This window comes from Pelodiscus sinensis, chromosome 31 (assembly GCF_052426305.1).
Source record: "Pelodiscus sinensis isolate ZL-2025 chromosome 31, ASM5242630v1, whole genome shotgun sequence".
NCBI classification, from domain to species: Eukaryota; Metazoa; Chordata; order Testudines; family Trionychidae; genus Pelodiscus; species Pelodiscus sinensis.
Window position 1 is genome coordinate 504,175 of NC_143082.1, and position 18,803 is coordinate 522,977.

Genomic DNA, 18,803 nt, shown 5'->3' on the forward strand with positions numbered 1-18,803 from the left:
GCATTTCCTCAGGCCCCGGGGACTAACTTGTCTAAGTCATTTTTAACTTCTTCACACTTTCAAAATAGGTCTTAGAAGTGGCACTTGAACGGGGTCTTGTGATGCACCAACCTTACGCTGGCCCTGACTTTCACCCTAGGCCGTATCATCCCCTCCTCCCGCACTGCCCAGAAAATGAGTCCAGTCTGTGAGCCCTAGACCAGAAAGATGTGGCTTCGTGAGACGCTGTGGGTGTGACCTGTCCCCTATTGCTGGGCTATTTCTGCTTGTCCTGGAAGACCCCCTCTTTCACTGGCACCTTCTCAGGGTAGCTTTGAGTAAAAGGGCATAAGACATGATTTACCTCCTTAAATACAGTGCTCTCTGTGCAGCGGCCACGTCCTGCCTGGCATCTTTTTCTGCACTGGCTGTGGTGAGCACATGCCAGGCAGTAATAACAGTGGGACAGGGTCCTACTGTGCCATGCTGCGGTTTGAGCACCACTCTGGCACTGAGTCATGCCAGCCTCCTTGCTACTCGCTTACCGTAGGGATGCAGATGGTCTCCCGGCAGCTGGGGTGGCGTGAGCCCTTGTCTGTACAAGTCTGTGCTGTAGCTGTTCTGATCCAGCGGCAGCAGCTGCTGCTGGGGAATCCTGGGGTATGGGACCATGAGCCCATCTAGTCCATGAACACTTGCTCCATCTAATGTGGAATCAATGGAACAGGCGGAAGCAGTGGGTACAAAGTGGGAACAGAGTAAAATCTAGCCAGGTAACATGCTGTTATGCATTATACTGTAGTGGTGCCCATGGGCCCCCAACAGGATCGGGCTCTATTGTACTGGGCCCTGCACACACAAGCAATAAAAAACTGTTACTTCGGGTCAGATTCTGTGTGCAGTCCTTCTGGTGTAAACCGGGAGTGACTCCACTGAAATCCATGCATTCACACTATGGAACTGAAGCCAAAGATTTTCAGAAGTGACTGGTGAGTTTTGGGTGCCCCTGAGACACGTGAAGGGGACCCAGAAGGTGCTGAGTATCTGCCCCCTAGACATTGGGCCCTTTTTAGGTAGCCCATGCGGAGCACCCAAAATCAAAGGTCTTGTCCTGCCACCAGAGTGCGACTGCTGCTTCGTGACAGGTCCATAGAGTCGATCGCAGTAGGAGTTTGCACTCTCATTCAGGGGCTGAGTAGGGAAGGACTGTACATCTGGGGCCATGGACGCTTAATCCTGGAGCGAAAGGTCATAGGGCCATGCAAGAAACATTGGCTTGGTATGCGAAAGTGAAACTGGAGAGAACCCCAACCCGCCAGAACTGAGCCCTGTTGCGCAGCCAGACACATCTGACCTGGAATGGGCGGAAGCCGCAAAGGGCACAGCTGATCATTTTCACGCTCTTAACAGCCTCTTCCTTACATGCAAGGACGAAGAGATTTCCAGGCTTTGTGACCCCCGAGGGGCTGTTCTCATAACGGAGAGACAGTGACTGGTCCTAGGGCTCAAAGGGACTGGAGCAGAGCAGTCCTGTGCTTTACGCATTACGCCAGCTTTCCCTCCAACAGTCTGCCAGGAGCGAACCTGGACATCGCCTCTCCCCATGGCGGCACCACCGCACGGCAGTTCCGTGCAGCGCCCCTGCTATTTCAGCCTGGGCTCCACCCCACCCGCCCAGTCCCAGATTGCCAGCCGCCACCCGCAAGCCTCTGCCATGCCTCACCTTCACTGTCGTCATTGCTCTGTCTGCTGCTGCGGCCCGTCCCGCGGCCAGCCCCCAAACGCGGGTTGCCCAGTTGCTCCTGCTCCTGCTGTTGCTGCTGCTGCTGCTGCCGGCGAGCGATCTTCTTCATCTGTCAGGAGAAGCAAGCAAGGGTCTGGCGGGGGAAGCGCCCTGCTGAGCAGCTGCCTTATCCTTCCCTCCGCAGACCCTAGCCCCGGAGCGGGGTCTTGTTAGGGTTTCCTGTTGCCCCACCGGCCCTGGGAAACACCGAACATCAGAGCCAGGCCCTGCCTCCACCCCTCTGGGCGATACCCTGGGAGCAGGGTCTTTCCACCGCAGCTGGCAAATCTCAGAGGTTTTTCTGCCCTGTGACGCTGCCAGAATGGTACAAAAGGCCCCAGTGCCATTGAGAACCAGGGTCGAGAGCTTGGTGCCAACAAGAGAAGCAGCCGCTCACCTTGGCTCTTTGATTCTGGAACCAGACCTGTACTACCCGGACCGTCAGGCCTGTCTCAGCCGCCAGAGTCTCTCGCACCTACCACAGAGGGGAGAGAGGTTGGAACAGGCAGGTGAGAGTGTTGTTGCGCTGGCAAATGATCAACCCAGCTGAGGTTTACAAGAGTGTCCCTAACGTTGTGCATCCAATTCACACCTGCTGAAAAGCGACTCTGCTGCCTACAAGAAGTCGTGCTGACTTGTACGTAACGTGCCTGCCCCGCATCTGTCTTTTCGTCTGTCCTAGGGCTGGAAGCACGGCAGAGAAGCCAGCCCTTCTTGAGAGTTTAGAAACATGCCTGGCACAGAAAAGCATCTAAGGAGGAATCTCTTGCTTCATGCAGGAAGCTGTGCCCGCAAGGGGCAGGGCAGGGTCCCCATCTCCTATTTATCACTTTGCTCCTGTGCTAACACTGGGATCCCCTCAAGGGAGGCACCATGACTTTCCAGGCACCTGCCCAGTGTGATAAATGCCCCTCCCAGTCCACAGGAGGAGGAGACACGGCTCAGACTGGGCCTCATTCACCTGGCACCATCATTCGCCCCAGCGGAATGTGGGAGTGGAGAGCGCCCGGATCTGACGGCACCTCCTCTGATGGCAGAAATGACAGCGCAAGATGCCGGGTGGTGGAACATCTGGCCCCGGGTGTGCAGCTTCTCTTTGAGCGTCTGCACAGATATGAAAACAAGCGGCCTGCCAAGTGGTGCTAAGGCTTAAAGCTACGGCGGACAGGAAAAGCCAGCAAATAGTCACAGTGTGTGAGCCACGGCGTATGAGCCACGCTGCTGCTGGGCCCCACGCCCTGTCAGAAGGAACCTGGTCTCCCCTTTGGGAGTCAGCGTGAAGCCACGGTGTGTGAGCCACGCTGCTGCTGGGCCCCACGCCCTGTCAGAAGGAACCTGGTCTCCCCTTTGGGAGTCAGCGTGAAGCCACGGTGTGTGAGCCACGCTGCTGCCGGGCCCCACGCCCTGTCAGAAGGAACCTGGTCTCCCCTTTGGGAGTCAGCGTGAAGCCACGGTGTGTGAGCCACGCTGTTGCCGGGCCCCACGCCCTGTCAGAAGGAACCTGGTCTCCCCTTTGGGAGTCAGCGTGAAGCCACGGTGTGTGAGCCACGCTGTTGCCGGGCCCCACGCCCTGTCAGAAGGAACCTGGTCTCCCCTTTGGGAGTCAGCGTGAAGTCACGGTGTATGAGCCACGCTGCTGCTGGGCCCCACGCCCTGTCAGAAAGAACCTGGTCTCCCCTTTGGGAGTCAGCGTGAAGCCACGGTATGTGAGCCACGCTGCTGCCGGGCCCCACGCCCTATCAGAAGGAACCTGGTCTCCCCTTTGGGAGTCAGCGTGAAGCCACGGTGTGTGAGCCACGCTGTTGCCGGGCCCCACGCCCTGTCAGAAGGAACCTGGTCTCCCCTTTGGGAGTCAGCGTGAAGCCACGGTGTGTGAGCCACGCTGCTGCCGGGCCCCACGCCCTGTCAGAAGGAACCTGGTCTCCCCTTTGGGAGTTAGTGTCTCACGAGCGAGTCTGGGAATGCTTCTTCTGCAGCCTGGCTGGGAGTGGGCTACGAAGCCATCGGTCTCCGGGGGTTCCAGGCCTGTAGGCCCTGATGGGGGCCCTGGCTGGGGTCTCCCTCCCCCACTCTACCTTTCTGCAGGGTTTGGAGGAAACCTCGAAAGAGGCCTTGAAAGCCCGTCGCTGCTGCGTGGTGAGGATGGTGCGTGGGCGCTTGGAGCGCTTGTGGTCCTTGCCTTCTTCGCTGCCTCTGCCATGGGAGTGGCTGCCTTCCTCATCCTCACTTTTCACTGGAAGGGGAAATGTGAGCCGTTACCGGCAGGCTGAGCTGCTGTGAGCCAGGAAACTCCCTCCCCTTTGGGCGTTGGTCCCTTGCGTCCTCGGCGAGGGCCCTGGCCTGAGATATGGTGCAGGCCTGTGTAGCCTGGCAGCATTCCCCACTCGCTGGCCCCGAGCAGACCAACGGGCCCATATCCGCCCACCCGAGCCGGCCCTTCTGGTGCCCTCTTCCCGCCTCCCTGCACCTTTGGATCAGCCCAAGGGCTCTAGCCCGGACCGGGCATCCCATGTCTCTCCTGCCCCTGGGGAGCAGGCAGCGTCCCCGCGACACCTACAAGAGCAGTGCTGAGCGGGTGGCTCTCCTGACCACCTTGCCCCCTCAGTCCACTTGCCCCTGCCCCTCCTTCCCCCTTGGCCCCAGGAAGCTAGGTCCCCCCCGTGCCTCTCACCCGACTCGGTGGGCGTGGGGCTGATGGCGCTCAGCATCTCCTTCTCCTTCTCATAGTCGCTGCGGCACAGCAGCTGCCCTTCCTTGAGCACAAACTCGTCTCCCCGTTGCAGCCGCCGCTCGCACTCGCAGCAGAAGAAGCAGTGGACGTGGTAGACGTTCTCCAGCACCCGCATGATGAACTCCGAGGGGGCGATCGCCTTCAGGCAGCTGCTGCACTTGGTCTGGAAGAGCCTGTGCAGTCAGGGAGGGGCCAGAGCAGTCAGACAGGCCCGGGGGCTCAGGCTAAGGGTGGGCAGAAAAGCAGCCGACACAGGCCTGCCACCCCTGAGGCAGGGCTGGGCCGGGCCTGCCAGGCGCCCCCAAGAGACTCCGACTGCTCAGAGCAAGTGAGTTTGGGTTCCCAGCTCGGAGACCTGGCGAGGGGGTAAGAAAGGGCCAGGGAATATGGAAACCAGGGGCCAGGTCAACTGCCCGTCTGAAAGGGCCTTGGTGGACTCCAAGGGGCTGCATCACCGACCCTCGCTAAGGAACCTTCCCTGCAGGTTTCATAACTAACCCTTAATGGGGGCGCTTCCTCTGAGCTAGGTCACTGTTCCAGGCCCCTGCTTTTCTTTCCACCTTCCCCAGCCAGCTCTGCCCTTCCTCTCCGCCCGACAGTGCCTCCTGGTCCTGGACAGGGCTGAGCTGTGCCAAGCGCCTCTCCTGGTGCTGGAGGCTCATTCAGGCCGATATCGCCCTCTCGCGCCAGTGAATGTGCGCAGCCTGTTCCTTTGGCCTCAGTCGTCCCTTGAGACCCTGTGCTCCTTTGAACACCTTAGCCCCGGGACGCGACAGACCTTGCCCGGGGAGCCCAGGGGAGGTGGTTTGTGCCCCTGGCAGTGTCCGGAGAGAGAAATAAACAATCGCTGCGTGCCCGGCGTTCAGAGCAGATGGTTCTGATGAAGTAATTTGGGATCTAAACAAATGTGAGCACGGTGGCTGCCGGCTGACAGCTTCTATTTAGCCACTTGACAAGAGAAAGTAATAAAATGGGGATTAATTAGTCTGTTGTTTAAACACACAGGATCTTCCCCACCAGCAGGGAACTCATAAACTGGGATTGAGAACAAGACTGGGTTAATCCTCCTGGCAAACTCTGCGGTGCGGGATGGAGAGGAGGATTAGAGGGGAGAGCTCATCTCTTCCAAATACCACCGTGGAGCGGAGCTGCGGGCTGGCTTTGCCTGACGTGCCGGGACATTCCAGCTGGAGCTGCGTGCTGGGATTTCTCTGCCCGTCTGGGTTCCTCGCCAGTGCGCGCCAGAGCCCCGCCCCAGCCCTTCTGCGATTCATGTTTTACTTACAATGATTGAGTTTGAAATGGCAATGTTCTGCCTAAAGAAAAAAGTGCCACTGAGCCCACGTTGAGAAAGCAACCCCGACCCACCCACAGGAGCCCATGGAGGTGTGTGCCAGTGACAGGCCTAGAGGTAGGCTGCATACAGATCTACTCTTCGCTGACACCAGCAGCCAAGGTGGGAGGAAAAAGTAAACCTTTCCATGTTAACTGAGATCAGCTACAAGCATGTGACCTATTGCCGAGTAACGAGTTAGTTATGTCCCTAGATTTTAGGACCGGAAGGGAGTTCCCTGTCCATGCACTCTGACGTCCCACAGAGCACGGGCCAGACAGTTTCACCCAGAGCTTCCTGCAATAGTCTGTGGTAGGCTGAAGCGTCTCTCTTAGAAAGAGATGCCCAGTCTCCATTTATAGACCCCAAGTGATAGCGAACCCACCACATCCCTTTGGAAGCTGTTCCAATGTCTAATTACCAGCTAATTACTCATTTCCAGTTTGCATTTGCAGAGCCCAGGCATTGGACCTTGTGCCTTTGCTTGCTGAAAAATGCTCCAGTATCTGTGATAAGGCAGATCACTGATTGTTCCCAGCCTCTGATCTGGAATTAGATCTCAATCCAAGCTCCTCTACCTGTTAAATACATTGGCTTTCACTGTCTCTGGGTGGCAAAACTTCCCCCCTAGGCAGGTGACTCCTTTTTTTATGTGCCGCCCTTGAGACCACCCCACCGTGACATGAGTCTCTCTTGGTTGCTAGAGAGACTGGATCTATGGACCATGTTTAGTCTCAGCTGGTTCATCCCAGGAGCCGCAGGGCCAGTCACACTCCTGTAACACACCCGGTCCCCGACCCGGCCATTCGTGTGCATCCAGACACGGGGACTTTGGAAAGTGAGGGTTGGGCCCAGCATGCAGCTAGAGACGCAAAAGCTGAACTATTAGCTCTACAGAATTATTAGGAATACAAGCCAGTCTGCAGGGTCTAGCTCTCCCCCCTGAAGTTAGGGATCCTGATTATACAGCTATGGAAATTCTCATTATCCAGAGAAATATCAAAGCTGTTTCTAGTCCTGATTCCTTCCATGCCTTTGACCTCAATGATATATCGTGGCAAGGAGTTCCGCAGGCTGATTGTTCAGTATTGCTTTGGAGGGGTAGAGAAAAGGGAAAATTCCCAACTTAAAACTTGCTTTGGGCGTGATCCTGCACAGGACAGGGTAAGGTAGAGATATGCACAAGATCAGGGGACTATCTGAGAGTGCAAATGTACAGGTGTGTTTGTATGCATGCAATGGTTTGAAACATGAACGCCAGGGGAAAGGGTGAGACCTACTAGGTGGAGCAAAGGTACCTGGAGACAGATGTCAGAGCTGGCCACCTCACCTGGATTTCACGGGAAGGCCTTCCCAGCTGCGATCGGCTGAGGGATGCACAGCTGTTGTAACAGAACTCAATCTCACATAGGCATTGGGAGCCCCACACCCTCCCTTTCCCAAGCTAAGCCCCGAAAACAAATCTGCTCTGCTTTGTACTAATTGAAGAAAACATTCAGCAAGCAGCTCATAAACACGGTGTCAGCTCGCATTACACAAAATTAAAATTCTCAGCCCCTCCAACACTAGGAATTCCTAAAGAGGCCGGTTTTAATATCGCCTGAATCCATTTAAGTCAAGGTAATATTGTTTGGGTTGTCATAGGAACGGAATACATCTCTGGTGCAGTCAGTGTTCTGAGAGGAGGGATGGGCGGCTGCAGTGGGAATGGGGGGTCTGTGTACAGCTGCCCTGGGAAGCCACATGGGGGGATGCTGCAGACTAATTGGACTTCCAGGTTCATTACTGGATGTGAATTTAGCACCAGCAAAAGTGCTGGATTGGCAGCCCGGGGCGTGCCCACGGAGAGGGGACAGCCCAGGCAGCTGCAGGGAGAGCTCTCCGCCCACTAGGAACATCTCTCACCTCCTTTGGAAAAATCATAGAATCATAGAATAATAGGACTGGAAGGGACCTCAAGAGGTCATCGAGTCCAGCCCCCCGCCCTCAAGGCAGGACCAAGCTCCGTCTACACCATCCCTGACAGATGTCTATCTAACCTGTTCTTAAATATCTCCAGAGAGGGAGATTCCACCACCTCCCTTGGCAATTTATTCCAATATTTGACCACCCTGACAGTTAGGAACTTTTTCCTAATGTCCAATCTAAACCTCCCCTGCTGCACTTTAAGCCCATTACTCCTTGTCCTGTCCTCAGAAACCAAGAGGAACAAATTTTCTCCTTCCTCCTTGTGACACCCTTTTAGATATTTGAAAACCGCTATCATGTCCCCCCTTAATCTTCTTTTTTCCAAACTAAACAAGCCCAGTTCATGAAGCCTGGCTTCATAGGTCATGTTCTCTAGACCTTTAATCATTCTTGTCGCTCTTCTCTGTACCCTTTCCAATTTCTCCACATCTTTCTTGAAATGTGGTGCCCAGAACTGGACACAGTACTCCAGCTGAGGCCTAACTAGTGCAGAGTAGAGCGGCAGAATGACTTCACGAGTTTTGCTTACAACACACCTGTTGATACAACCTAGAATCATATTTGCTTTTTTTGCAACAGCATCACACTGTTGACTCATATTCAACTTGTGGTCCACTATGACCCCTAGATCCCTTTTCGCCATGCTCCTTCCTAGACAGTCGCTTCTCATCTTGTATGTATGGAACTGATTGTTCCTTCCTAAGTGGAGCACTTTGCATTTCTCTTTATTAAACCTCATCCTGTTTACCTCTGACCATTTCTCTAACTTGCTAAGGTCATTTTGAATTATGTCCCTATCCTCCAAAGAAGTTGCAACCCCACCCAGTTTGGTATCATCTGCAAACTTAATAAGCGTACTCTCTATCCCAATATCTACATCATTGATGAAGATATTGAACAGTACGGGTCCCAAAACAGACCCTTGCGGAACTCCACTTGTTATCCCTTTCCAGCAGGATTTAGAACCGTTAACAACAACTCTCTGACTACGGTTATCCAGCCAATTATGCACCCACCTTATCGTGGCCCTATCTAAGTTATATTTGCCTAGTTTATCAATAAGAATATCGTGCGAGACCGTATCAAATGCCTTACTAAAGTCTAGGTATATGACATCCACCGCTTCTCCCTTATCCACAAGGCTCGTTATCCTATCAAAGAAAGCTATCAGATTAGTTTGGCATGACTTGTTCTTCACAAACCCATGCTGGCTATTCCCTATCACTTTATTACCTTCCAAGTGTTTGCCTATGATTTCCTTGATTACCTGCTCCATTATCTTCCCTGGGACAGACTTTAAACTGACCGGTCTGCAATTTCCTGGGTTGTTCTTATTCCCCTTTTTATAGATGGGCACAATATTTGCCCTTTTCCAGTCTTCTGGAATCTCCCCTGCCTGCCATGATTTTTCAAAAATCATAGCTAAAGGCTCAGATACCTCCTCTATCAGCTCCTTGAGTATCCTGGGATGCATTTCATCAGGACCTGGTGACTTGCTGACATCTAACTTTCCCAAGTGATTTTTAACTTGTTCTTTGTGTATCCTATCTTCTAAACTTACCCTCTCTCTGCTTGTATTCACTACGTTAGGCACACCTCCAGACTTCTCGGTGAAGACCGAAACAAAGAAGTCATTGAGCATCTCCGCCATTTCCAAGTTCCCTGTTACTGCTTCTCCCTCCTCACTAAGCAGTGGGCCTACCCTGTCCTTGGTCTTCCTCTTGCTTTTAATGTATTTATAAAAGGTCTTCTTGTTTCCCTTTATGCCTGTAGCTAGTTTGATCTCATTTTGTGCCTTTGCCTTTCTAATCTTGCCCCTGCATTCCCGTGTTGCTTGCCTATATTCATCCTTTGTTAGTTGTCCTAGTTTCCATTTTTTATACGACTCCTTTTTTATTTTGAGATCATGCAAGATCTCCTTGTTAAGCCAAGCTGGTCTTTTGCCATATTTTCTATCTTTCCTACACAGCGGAATTGTTTGCTTTTGGGCCCTTAACAACGTCCCTTTGAAATACTTCCAACTCTCCTCAGTTGTTTTTCCCTTCAGTCTTGCTTCCCATGGGACCTTACCTACAAGTTCTCTGAGCTTATCAAAATCTGCCTTCCTGAAATCCATTACCTCAATTGTGCTGGTCTCCCTTCTACCTTTCCTTAAGATCATGAACTCTATTATTTCATGATCACTGTCCCCTATGCTGTCTTCCACTTTCAAGTTCTCAACTAGTTCCTCCCTATTTGTTAAAACCAAATCCAGAACAGCTTCTCCTCTGGTAGCTTTTTCAACCTTCTGAAACAGAAAGTTGTCTCCAATGCAGTCCAGAAACTTATTGGATAGCCTGTGCCCCGCTGTGTTAGTTTCCCAACATATGTCTGGATAGTTGAAGTCCCCCATCACCACCAAATCTTGGGCTTTGGATAGTTTTGTTAATTGTTTAAAAAAGGCCTCATCCACCTCTTCCACCTGGCTAGGTGGCCTGTAGTAGACTCCTAGCATGATATCACCCTCGTTTTTTACCCCTTTTAGCTTAACCCAGAGACTCTCTACACAGCTATCTCCTACATTCATCTCCACTTCAGTCCAAGTGTGTACATTTTTAATATACAAGGCAACCCCTCCTCCCTTTTTTCCCTGTCTGTCCTTCCTGAGCAAGCCGTACCCTTCCATACCAATATTCCAATCATGCGTCCCATCCCACCAGGTTTCTGTAATACCAATGATATCATAGTTGTATTTATTGGTTAGCAATTCCAGTTCTTCCTGCTTATTACCCATACTTCTCGCATTTGTATATAGGCATCTAAGATACTGATTTGATCTTGCCTCCCTGTTGTGCCCTGACCCTCCTTTCTCCTTGCCATTATAGGCCGTAGTCCCCCCCATTTCCAACCCATCTCCCAGTCCCGCACATTCAGAACTTACCTGTGCGCTTTGCTCACCTGTCCCCATCGAATGCACCCAGAGTTTAAACCCTGCGGTCCAGCCAGTCCTCGGGCTTTCTGCTGGGAGGGTCTGATGCTCATTGTGGTCATGCCCACTTGTCCAACGTGAACCAGCACTAAGATCATAGCAGCTTTCTTCCCATTCCAACCCTTTCAGTCGCCCTGGCCCCATGTTCTCTGGGGTAGGGGTGCCAGCCAGGAAGGCCGTGCTACAGTCGAACTCCCAGAAAGAAGGCGGACGTGTTAGATGAGTCCTACCCATGCCGGACAGACGCCACAAGGCTCATGCAGCTAGTTATGCCAAAAAGTCTCATTGAAAAACCAGCACTGAGGCCAGGCCGGTCGCTGGTGTGTAGAAGCCACTCTCCAGTATGGCGCACAATTGCAGCTCCTTTCCTTGTGTTCCCTGTCTGTAGACACCAGCTGTTTCTTATCTGTAGGCTCCCTGGGGCAGGAACAGTCTTTTTGTTCTATGCTAGTCCAGCACCTAAGCACAATGGGGTCCTGGTGGAAGATTCGGGTCCCTACGTACTACAGTGCTACAAATAATGAATGTTTGTGAGAAATCCTCACACCACGTTCAAGTAGCTCCGTGCACCTCACACTTTGCTGCACTTGTCGAAAGCACAGCACAGAATGAAACACTGGATCCAGTTTGCACGGTGCCCGGCCTTGTTCCTGCTGCGTTCAGTCACCAGCAGGGAAGCAAAGGGTCTCAAGTCCAGCATTCCCACTGCTGCTCAGGTCTCTGCTGGAACCAGAGACCAGAAGCTGGAGAAGAGAAACGTGGTGTGCAGATTTGGGCCCACGCCTCAATTTCCTCTCTAGGCTCCATAAGGACCCCTCCACTGAGTGATGGGGGTGGGTGGAGACAGTGTGCAAAAGAGGCAGGGGCCAAGGCAGTCCCGCTGATTGTTTAGATGTTTGGAGCAGGTGAATTAATTCACCCGCTGTCAGTGCGAGCGAGCTGTCCTGCCTCAGTCGGAGCGTGTCCACACAGACTGCAGCACGCTGGAGCTAGCTTTGATCCAGGCCTGGGGTGGGTAACCGCTGCCCCGAGGGCCGCACGTGGGCCATCAGGGTTCTGTGTGGGGCCCTTGAGACATTTTGTTTACAGTTGCTCATGCGCAGGGTTGCCAGATTCTGCTGGCTTTGGGCCGTTTGGCTGTTTCCTACGGGTGTTACTGAAGTGACACACCCGTGGAGCCAGGGCGCGTGAAGAGGTGTGTGCGCTGACTGCACATGGATAGTGAGAGCTGTGCACTCCCTTTGCACTCCCAGCGCTGCCACAGTTTGCTTTGCACCCCCGCTTGTTCTAGGTTCACACGAGCCGTGTGAGCAAAACTACCCTCTCCCGCGGCCCACGGAGATGCAGGAAGGCCATTCGCACGGCCCACTCAGCAGCCCAGATTGCCCCTCGCTGATCTAGGCAGTTCCAGAACCGACAGCAGTGGCAATGGCTCCTTGAGCACGTGCTGCTGCGGCTCCCCCTCTCTTGGGACTCGGCCCAGCTTTGCTCTGTACGCGCCTCACTCACACCTCCTCGTCCGCCTCCTCCTGGGCCCGCTTCCCAGCTCCATTCCCTCAGGGGTTCGTCCCGCTTTTAGGCTGGGGCTCCAGGACACGACACTCTTGTTCACCGCTCCAACTGTTGGCCCCTTCGACGGACTCCCCTGTGGAACGGTGGCCAGGAGGTAAATGCGACACCCACAGCAAAGTATGAGAAATGGGGTAAAACAACAACAGGGCTACACACTGAGGGGGGCCCAATTTGGCTCTGGTACCCCAGCTCTTCCGGGGACCAGGCTACCCTCTGCGCCACTGCATCCAAGTGGCTGTCTCACCAGTTCTTTATGGACAGTGTCCTGTCCCTGTCCCACTTCAAAGAGACCTTGACTCCCCTCTTGTTCCTTAAGACTAATGTGCAAGTCACGTGGGGGAATAAATCCGGCTAAAGCCCCCTTTTTACTCCTGCTTTTATTCCTGTTTGAGTCTGTATGTGTGTGTTCCCCTTCTCGACATGTTTTAGCAGGTTTTCTGTCCCTCTGGGCTCTCGTATTTAAAATGTTTATATATATTTGTATTGTGTTTAAAACATTTTTGTAAGCCGCCTCGAATATTATAAATAGAGAGGCGGGGTAAAAATATTTAATCAAATAAATAAATAAATGGACTGCAACCATGTAGCGGACACCCATGGCCAGCAGCAATCAAGTGGACAGAGGGACATCACATCTGTAATGTTAAAACAGAAATCTATCGCCTTCGTCAGACCCACTCAGCCTGCCTCAAGTCAGTTCATTGGACAGCCAGTGGCATCTGTGTTTCCGGCTGGGAACGGAGCGTTGTTACAGGGGCCGGGAGGAAGGCCATTGCTCGATGGAACAAGGGTCTGTGGATGGTGGGCGGGGAGGCTGGCTTAAACATGAGAAAATCCGCTCTGAAGTGCCACATGGAGCAAGCCTCTGGGGCAGGCCGCATGTCGGCTCAGAGGTTAGCAGCAAGCAAGAGGCAGCCCTGGCATGGGAGGCCTGCCCCTGGTCAGCCCTTTCTTCACACCTGCTCTGCAGTGCTCTACCGGGAGCAGCAGCACAAACCGGCCAGCGCCACTGCCGGAACATGAGGTTGGTAAGCTGCCTCTTGGAAGGTAAATCTGTACCAGGCATTTGCTCATAGGCAGCAGCTGAGCCATCCAGACAAGCACAAAGGCACGCCAGGCCTGCGCTGGAACCCTGCTGTCCAAGAGCTCAACCCTCCACTTCGAGAGCTGGGGAGACTTCAGCTGTTGAGTGGGCGGCTGCTGTGTAGCTGAGAGCTATCAGGGAGAGAGCAGCCCCCTCAGAAAGCATGTGCAGCAGAATCTGCAGTGCAGTATTGGGTCCCACCACAGGACCATAGGAATTCCCCAAACTGGATCAGGCCCTGGCCCATCTAGTCCAAGGTTGTCTCCAGTAGCATTACAGTTGCCAGATACTTAAGCAAAAAAGAAAAAAAAAACATGGTGGGGAAAAAATTGGTCGAGTTAAAAAAAAAAGGGGAGACCGAAGTTGTTGAGCAAAAAAAAAGTGAGTCACTGCCCCTTTAAATCACGGGCAGAATGTCCCAAGTGGCCTTCCATCCAAGAAAAACATTTTATATGTCTGGTATTTTCGGGGTTTTTTTTTTTTTTTTTGACGGGCCAATACCAGACACCTGGCAGCCTGAGGCAACATTAGTTGCTTCAGAGGAAGCTGTGGGCACGCAGCCCTGCCAGCATGACAATGGAACTAATCTGCCATCCAGTAAGGTCTCCTCCTGACCACTTATTGCTAGAAATTGGCTGCAGGTAGCATGTATGAGGTTTTGTATCCCTATGAAAATTCCTATTAACATTAATTGGTGAAACTCTGGATAGTCTTGCTATCCTTAGAAATGCCCACTGCTCAGTCCTTGGCCTACACTTCATCTTGTGGCAATGAGTTCCACAGGCTAATCACGCACTGTGTCACAACTCATTTTCTTTCATCAGTCGTGGCTTGGCCACCCATGGCTCACACGTCAGTTACCAAAGTGTGCAGTGTATATATTATCTCTGGGTGGGGCTCCAAAGAGGCAGCAGCTTCCCCACATGCAGTTATGTTTCTGCCTTTGCTCCCAAATGTCGGTCCTTCATGAAACTGTAGGGTGTGTCGTTTACAAGAGATTAGAACCCTGAGACGTGGCCTCCCGGGCCGGCTGCTGTCACCCTTACACGGTGCAATACACTCCTTTGCAACATGCACTGGACTTCAGACATACCTAATGGGTGCACAGAGATGAATTTCGCTCACCCCAAGGTGCAGCTCGGTTGCATTCTGCAGTCCCATTTTCCTTCCAACAAACACTCAACAGCCTCTTCCACAGTGCAGATTTGCTCCATCCCCACCATTGGCAATTTACTTTTGCATGAAAGGCAAACTGATGACTAGAACAGCTGTGAGAAACTTGGCACTTAACTAATTCTCCCTGGGAAGTTTAGCAACCGTGTCTAACTACGCCATGGTAGGGGGAGAGGTGACTGTTGTAAAAATGCATGGACGTTGGGTGCTAGAGAGAGAGAGAGAGTCCCTCTCCCCAGCTGCAAAATTCAGAGCCAGATTTCACACACCGTAGAGATCGGGGTGCTATGGTGTGGGTGTTTAGTCCAAATTCCCGCTCTTGATCTCTTTTGATGTGCTCAAGTCCTAGAAAAGTCTGACATCTTGTTTCTTTCTGCTCCTATGGCAGATCATGGATACGGTTTGGCTCTTCAACAGAATATTTGGGAAGTTTTACAGAAACCAGCTGTTTTCATAGATGCCATCATCTATCGACTTCAAGTGCTAATAAAATGCTGCAACTCCCTAAGCAGCCCCTTAATCCCGACAGAGCCTGTCACTCTTGGGGCACCGTTTTCTTCACAGGCTGCTTTGGAGAATCAGTGACAGTCAGAGCGAGGGCGTGCTCGGCCCTCCAACCCACGCCAGACGGGGTGCGCTGAGCCATGACTTACTGAGCAGTTGTCTGACCTGTTGTGTGGCCGCACAGAGGGCCCTGACCCAGGCCTGGGAAGGGCAATTTGGAGCGTATACGATTGTACCAGAGGGATTAAAAGGTGTTAATGAAGCAAGGGCTAAGGCAGCTTGAAAGCCACGAGGCCTGCGCTTCATGAAGCCGGCTTATTTAGTTAGGGTTTAGTCAAAATGAAGCAGTCCTGGCTTAAGCAAGGTCTGTTTACTTAACGCTGAGCTGCAAAATCCACCGTAGCTGCCTGAAATATTGGAGTGGAACTTGCAAAGCCCCTTTCCAGCTTTCATGCCGGGCGAGGGACGGGGGGCGGGACACCCAGTGTGGAATGAGGTGGCCCTGGCTGTACAATGCGAGCCTTCATTTCACTCTCTCCACAACAGCAGGCTCTTCCTCCAAGGGCCGGGGCCAGTGGGCCGGGGTTAGGCAGCAAAACCCTCCTCTGCCACATTTCCATGCCACGTTAGCCATGCCTCGGCCAGAGGGAACGAGCCGTGCTGGGGAAACAGGCTATCACCTCTGCCCTGCTTTCCCTGGGGCATTTGTTGGCCTCTCTGGAAGGGACACCCAAGGGTTCTCCTCTTGGGGGGTCCTGCTCACGCCCCAGCCACAGGTACTCAAGCCAGTTCTCCAGCTGGGGAGAGCTTCTGCACGGCAGGCCGCACCCAAGCCCTCCTGCTGCTAGGGTCTGTGCAGTGCACACGCTGTGCTGGAGGGGAACCCCGGCAGGAGCAGAGCACGCTCCAGAAGGTGCACGCTCCATCCTCCTCTCTCCGTCACCAGACGGGTGGGAGAGCTCTACTCTTCAATGGCAAGGAAACTTTCTGCTCATCAGCCTGGCCAGCCTCCTTTCCAAAATGGCCATTCTTCGGGGGGCCCACAGCAGTGAGTGCCTGGGACTGAGCATGGCCGACTGCAGGAAGGAAGCCAGAAAGTTGGACGGGACAGGAACTGCCCAGGGCCGAGACTGCAGCAACAGCTGGACGTGCTGCAAACTCGGATCCTGCCTGGGGATTGGGGCAGAGGGGGGAAGTGGGGGGCCACAGGGGATAAGCAGGATGGGGAAGTGCAAGGGACCCCAAGGCTCCTGAACGCCTGGCAGGTTAACCCCGCCCCTGAGCACCAGGAACGCGCAAGCCCTTGCGAGCGGGAGAATGCGGAGGGATCCCCTGAGCACTAAGTGCTGCTAGTGATGCATTCACCGCGCATGGCACGACCCACCTACTGGATGGGTGCAGCACCATAAACCGCCCAGCACGGGCCATCTCCAGCACCTTCCACCTCTGCGAGCACTTAGCAAGCAGCCGTGTGATCACAGACACTCCTTCACCACTGTGCTCCGGAGGAATCTCACGCCATCTGCTTCCTGGCCAGGTGTCCCCTCTGTAGCTCCTGCGAGCACATCGCGTCCTCTGCTCTCTGCATGGGCTTTCCCCTGAAACCTGAGTCAAGCAAAGGCCTTGGCACGTATCTTCGTGGTCCCCAAAGGCCTGAGCCCAGGGTACCTGAAAGGTCTACTGCTCTGGGATGGAGACTGCATCCTCTCCTCACATGCCATGGAACTTTCTTCCAAAGCTCATGTATGCAGGAGACAGAGCCTTGGTCAGAGAGCAAACCAGCCCGGGGACTAAGGACTGTCACAGACCTCCCCACCTTCTGCTCCGAGGGCCAGCCATGCCTCCTGTCTTGCTTGCTGCAACATGAACAGGGAGCACCATGTACACTACAAACACACACCAAACACAAAAGCCTACCCAAACAACACACCCACTTCTCCGCTTGGAGCGAGGATGGCAGAAAGAAGGAACCTCCCGGCCAGCGTGAGTTACGTTGCTCAATGCACCACTAAAAGGTGCCCGAGCTAGGAAAGGTGATGAGGGTGGCAAGGGAATGCGCACGGACTAGGAGAGAGCAGGGCACCCTTCAAACGATCCCAGCAGGGAACTTCCGCGATGTGGAGCTCATCCTGTGGAGGGGACTCGCTGCAGGCCGATGATTCTTTTTACTCAACGTGAAACACCTTCATCATTACAATGAAGGAGACACCAAATCCATGTGGCACAGAAGGAACGCTGGGGTTGGAATGGGGGATACTGGAGAGGTTTGCAAAGGCCCCTCCGTCGAACACCAGCGACATTTACTTTAATTGCCATTTGGTTATTAAAGCGCCAGATTATGAACCTCGCAAGAGGCCCCCGAGCGCCCTGACTACGAGTTCTGCAGAAAAGTTGTTATAACCCGGACAGTTAGTGTCTGGGCTTGAGTCTGTTAATGCGGGGGATGAAAATTGGTCCTTAAATAAAAAAACAAACAACAAACAAAACACCCGACTAGTTCCCAAAGCCGCGGAGATTCATAAATATTAAAGTGACACGAGTGAAGCGCTACGGAAAGATTTAATACAGAGCTGCTGCTCCGTGCCTCAAGGGGTTAAGCCCCCCACGGCGAGGATATTGCTGCCAGTTCTGTGGCACCGAGCCATCACCATATAATCTGATGAACTCTTTTATTAAATTTCACAGTCCTGTCTTCTTTATTAAAATCTCCCAGAATTCGTCGGGCGCCTGTCATCCTGCTGCCGAATGTGAACAAAAAATGTGTTTTTCTCTGGGTTCTGCCAGCGAGAGGCTGCGTTTCAGCTAGTGCCTCTGTCAGGTGCAGGGGAAGGAGGGATGCTGCCAGCCAGGGAACAGCGAGCAAAATGGGAGAGACGCCCTTCCCTGTGGAAAAGCATCCGCACCTCCTCTTCTCGGCCTGCCTGCCTGCCACTCGGGCGAAGCGGGGCTCCCAGTGACAGCCCTTGCCAGCTCCCGAGCGGCTTCGCTGGTGTTGGACCGTCGAAAGAGCCCACAGTAGTGGCACGGTGGCTGGTGGACGCTGCTGCATGGGAGGGAGATGGCCAATGGTGCAGACACATTGATGCTCATGGCATCTGTCTTCACTGCTGCCTCAGCACAAGGGCATGGCCAGGCGGGCGCAGACAAGGGTCCCATTGAGCCCAGCGTCCCATCTCCCAGCGTGGCCAGACCTGCAGCTCCAAAGGGACCCCCCCCAGGAGGTAGCAAGGGCACACCCAGCCCAACCCTCCTGAAATGGGGTTAGGGTTCTGGCCCTGAAGCTGGCGGGCTGATAGCCTTTCCCAAACTGTCCTCTCGGCTGGCGAGAACCAGTCCATTGCCTCTTTCAAACCCGCATCTCAGGAGCCAGGGTGGCTGGGGACTGCCAAAGGGCCTGCGGGGATTTCGTATGTGTCAATTGGTAACTAGAACAAATGAACGTGGCTGCCACAGAGCCCCTTGCCAGCAAACTCCCTGCTTGGGAGTTTAATTCATCCATAGACTGTAGGGAAAGCTCTGCTGGAAAACCAGCATGTCCCCCATTCCCTCCTGGTGGCCAGGGGCTCTTGCTGCCGCTGGTAGGCTCCGTCCCTAGGTAGGGAGATGCCGTTCCGATCTGTATTGTGAGCAGCTCAGGCAGGGACTCCTGCCCCATGCTACATGGAGCCAGCCTGACCGTTGGTGCAGAAGAAACAGCACGGCCCTGTG

At 53.5% G+C, this 18,803-nt stretch overlaps 1 protein-coding gene across 3 annotated transcripts in view; it reads right to left on the bottom strand.

Moving 5' to 3' along the window:
• Nucleotides 1–18,803, bottom strand: part of LOC102445048 (LIM homeobox transcription factor 1-alpha-like) — a 62,784-nt gene that overhangs the window by 7,643 nt on the left and 36,338 nt on the right. For all 3 annotated transcript variants that reach the window (XM_075902482.2, XM_075902483.2, XM_089774673.1), the window contains 5 exons: nt 4,434–4,666; nt 3,838–3,995; nt 2,160–2,237; nt 1,703–1,832; nt 525–683 (listed from right to left, as the gene is read on the bottom strand). In XM_075902482.2, coding sequence (XP_075758597.1) covers nt 525–683; nt 1,703–1,832; nt 2,160–2,237; nt 3,838–3,995; nt 4,434–4,666 — 758 coding nt within the window. The remainder of the gene's footprint in view (nt 1–524; nt 684–1,702; nt 1,833–2,159; nt 2,238–3,837; nt 3,996–4,433; nt 4,667–18,803) is intronic.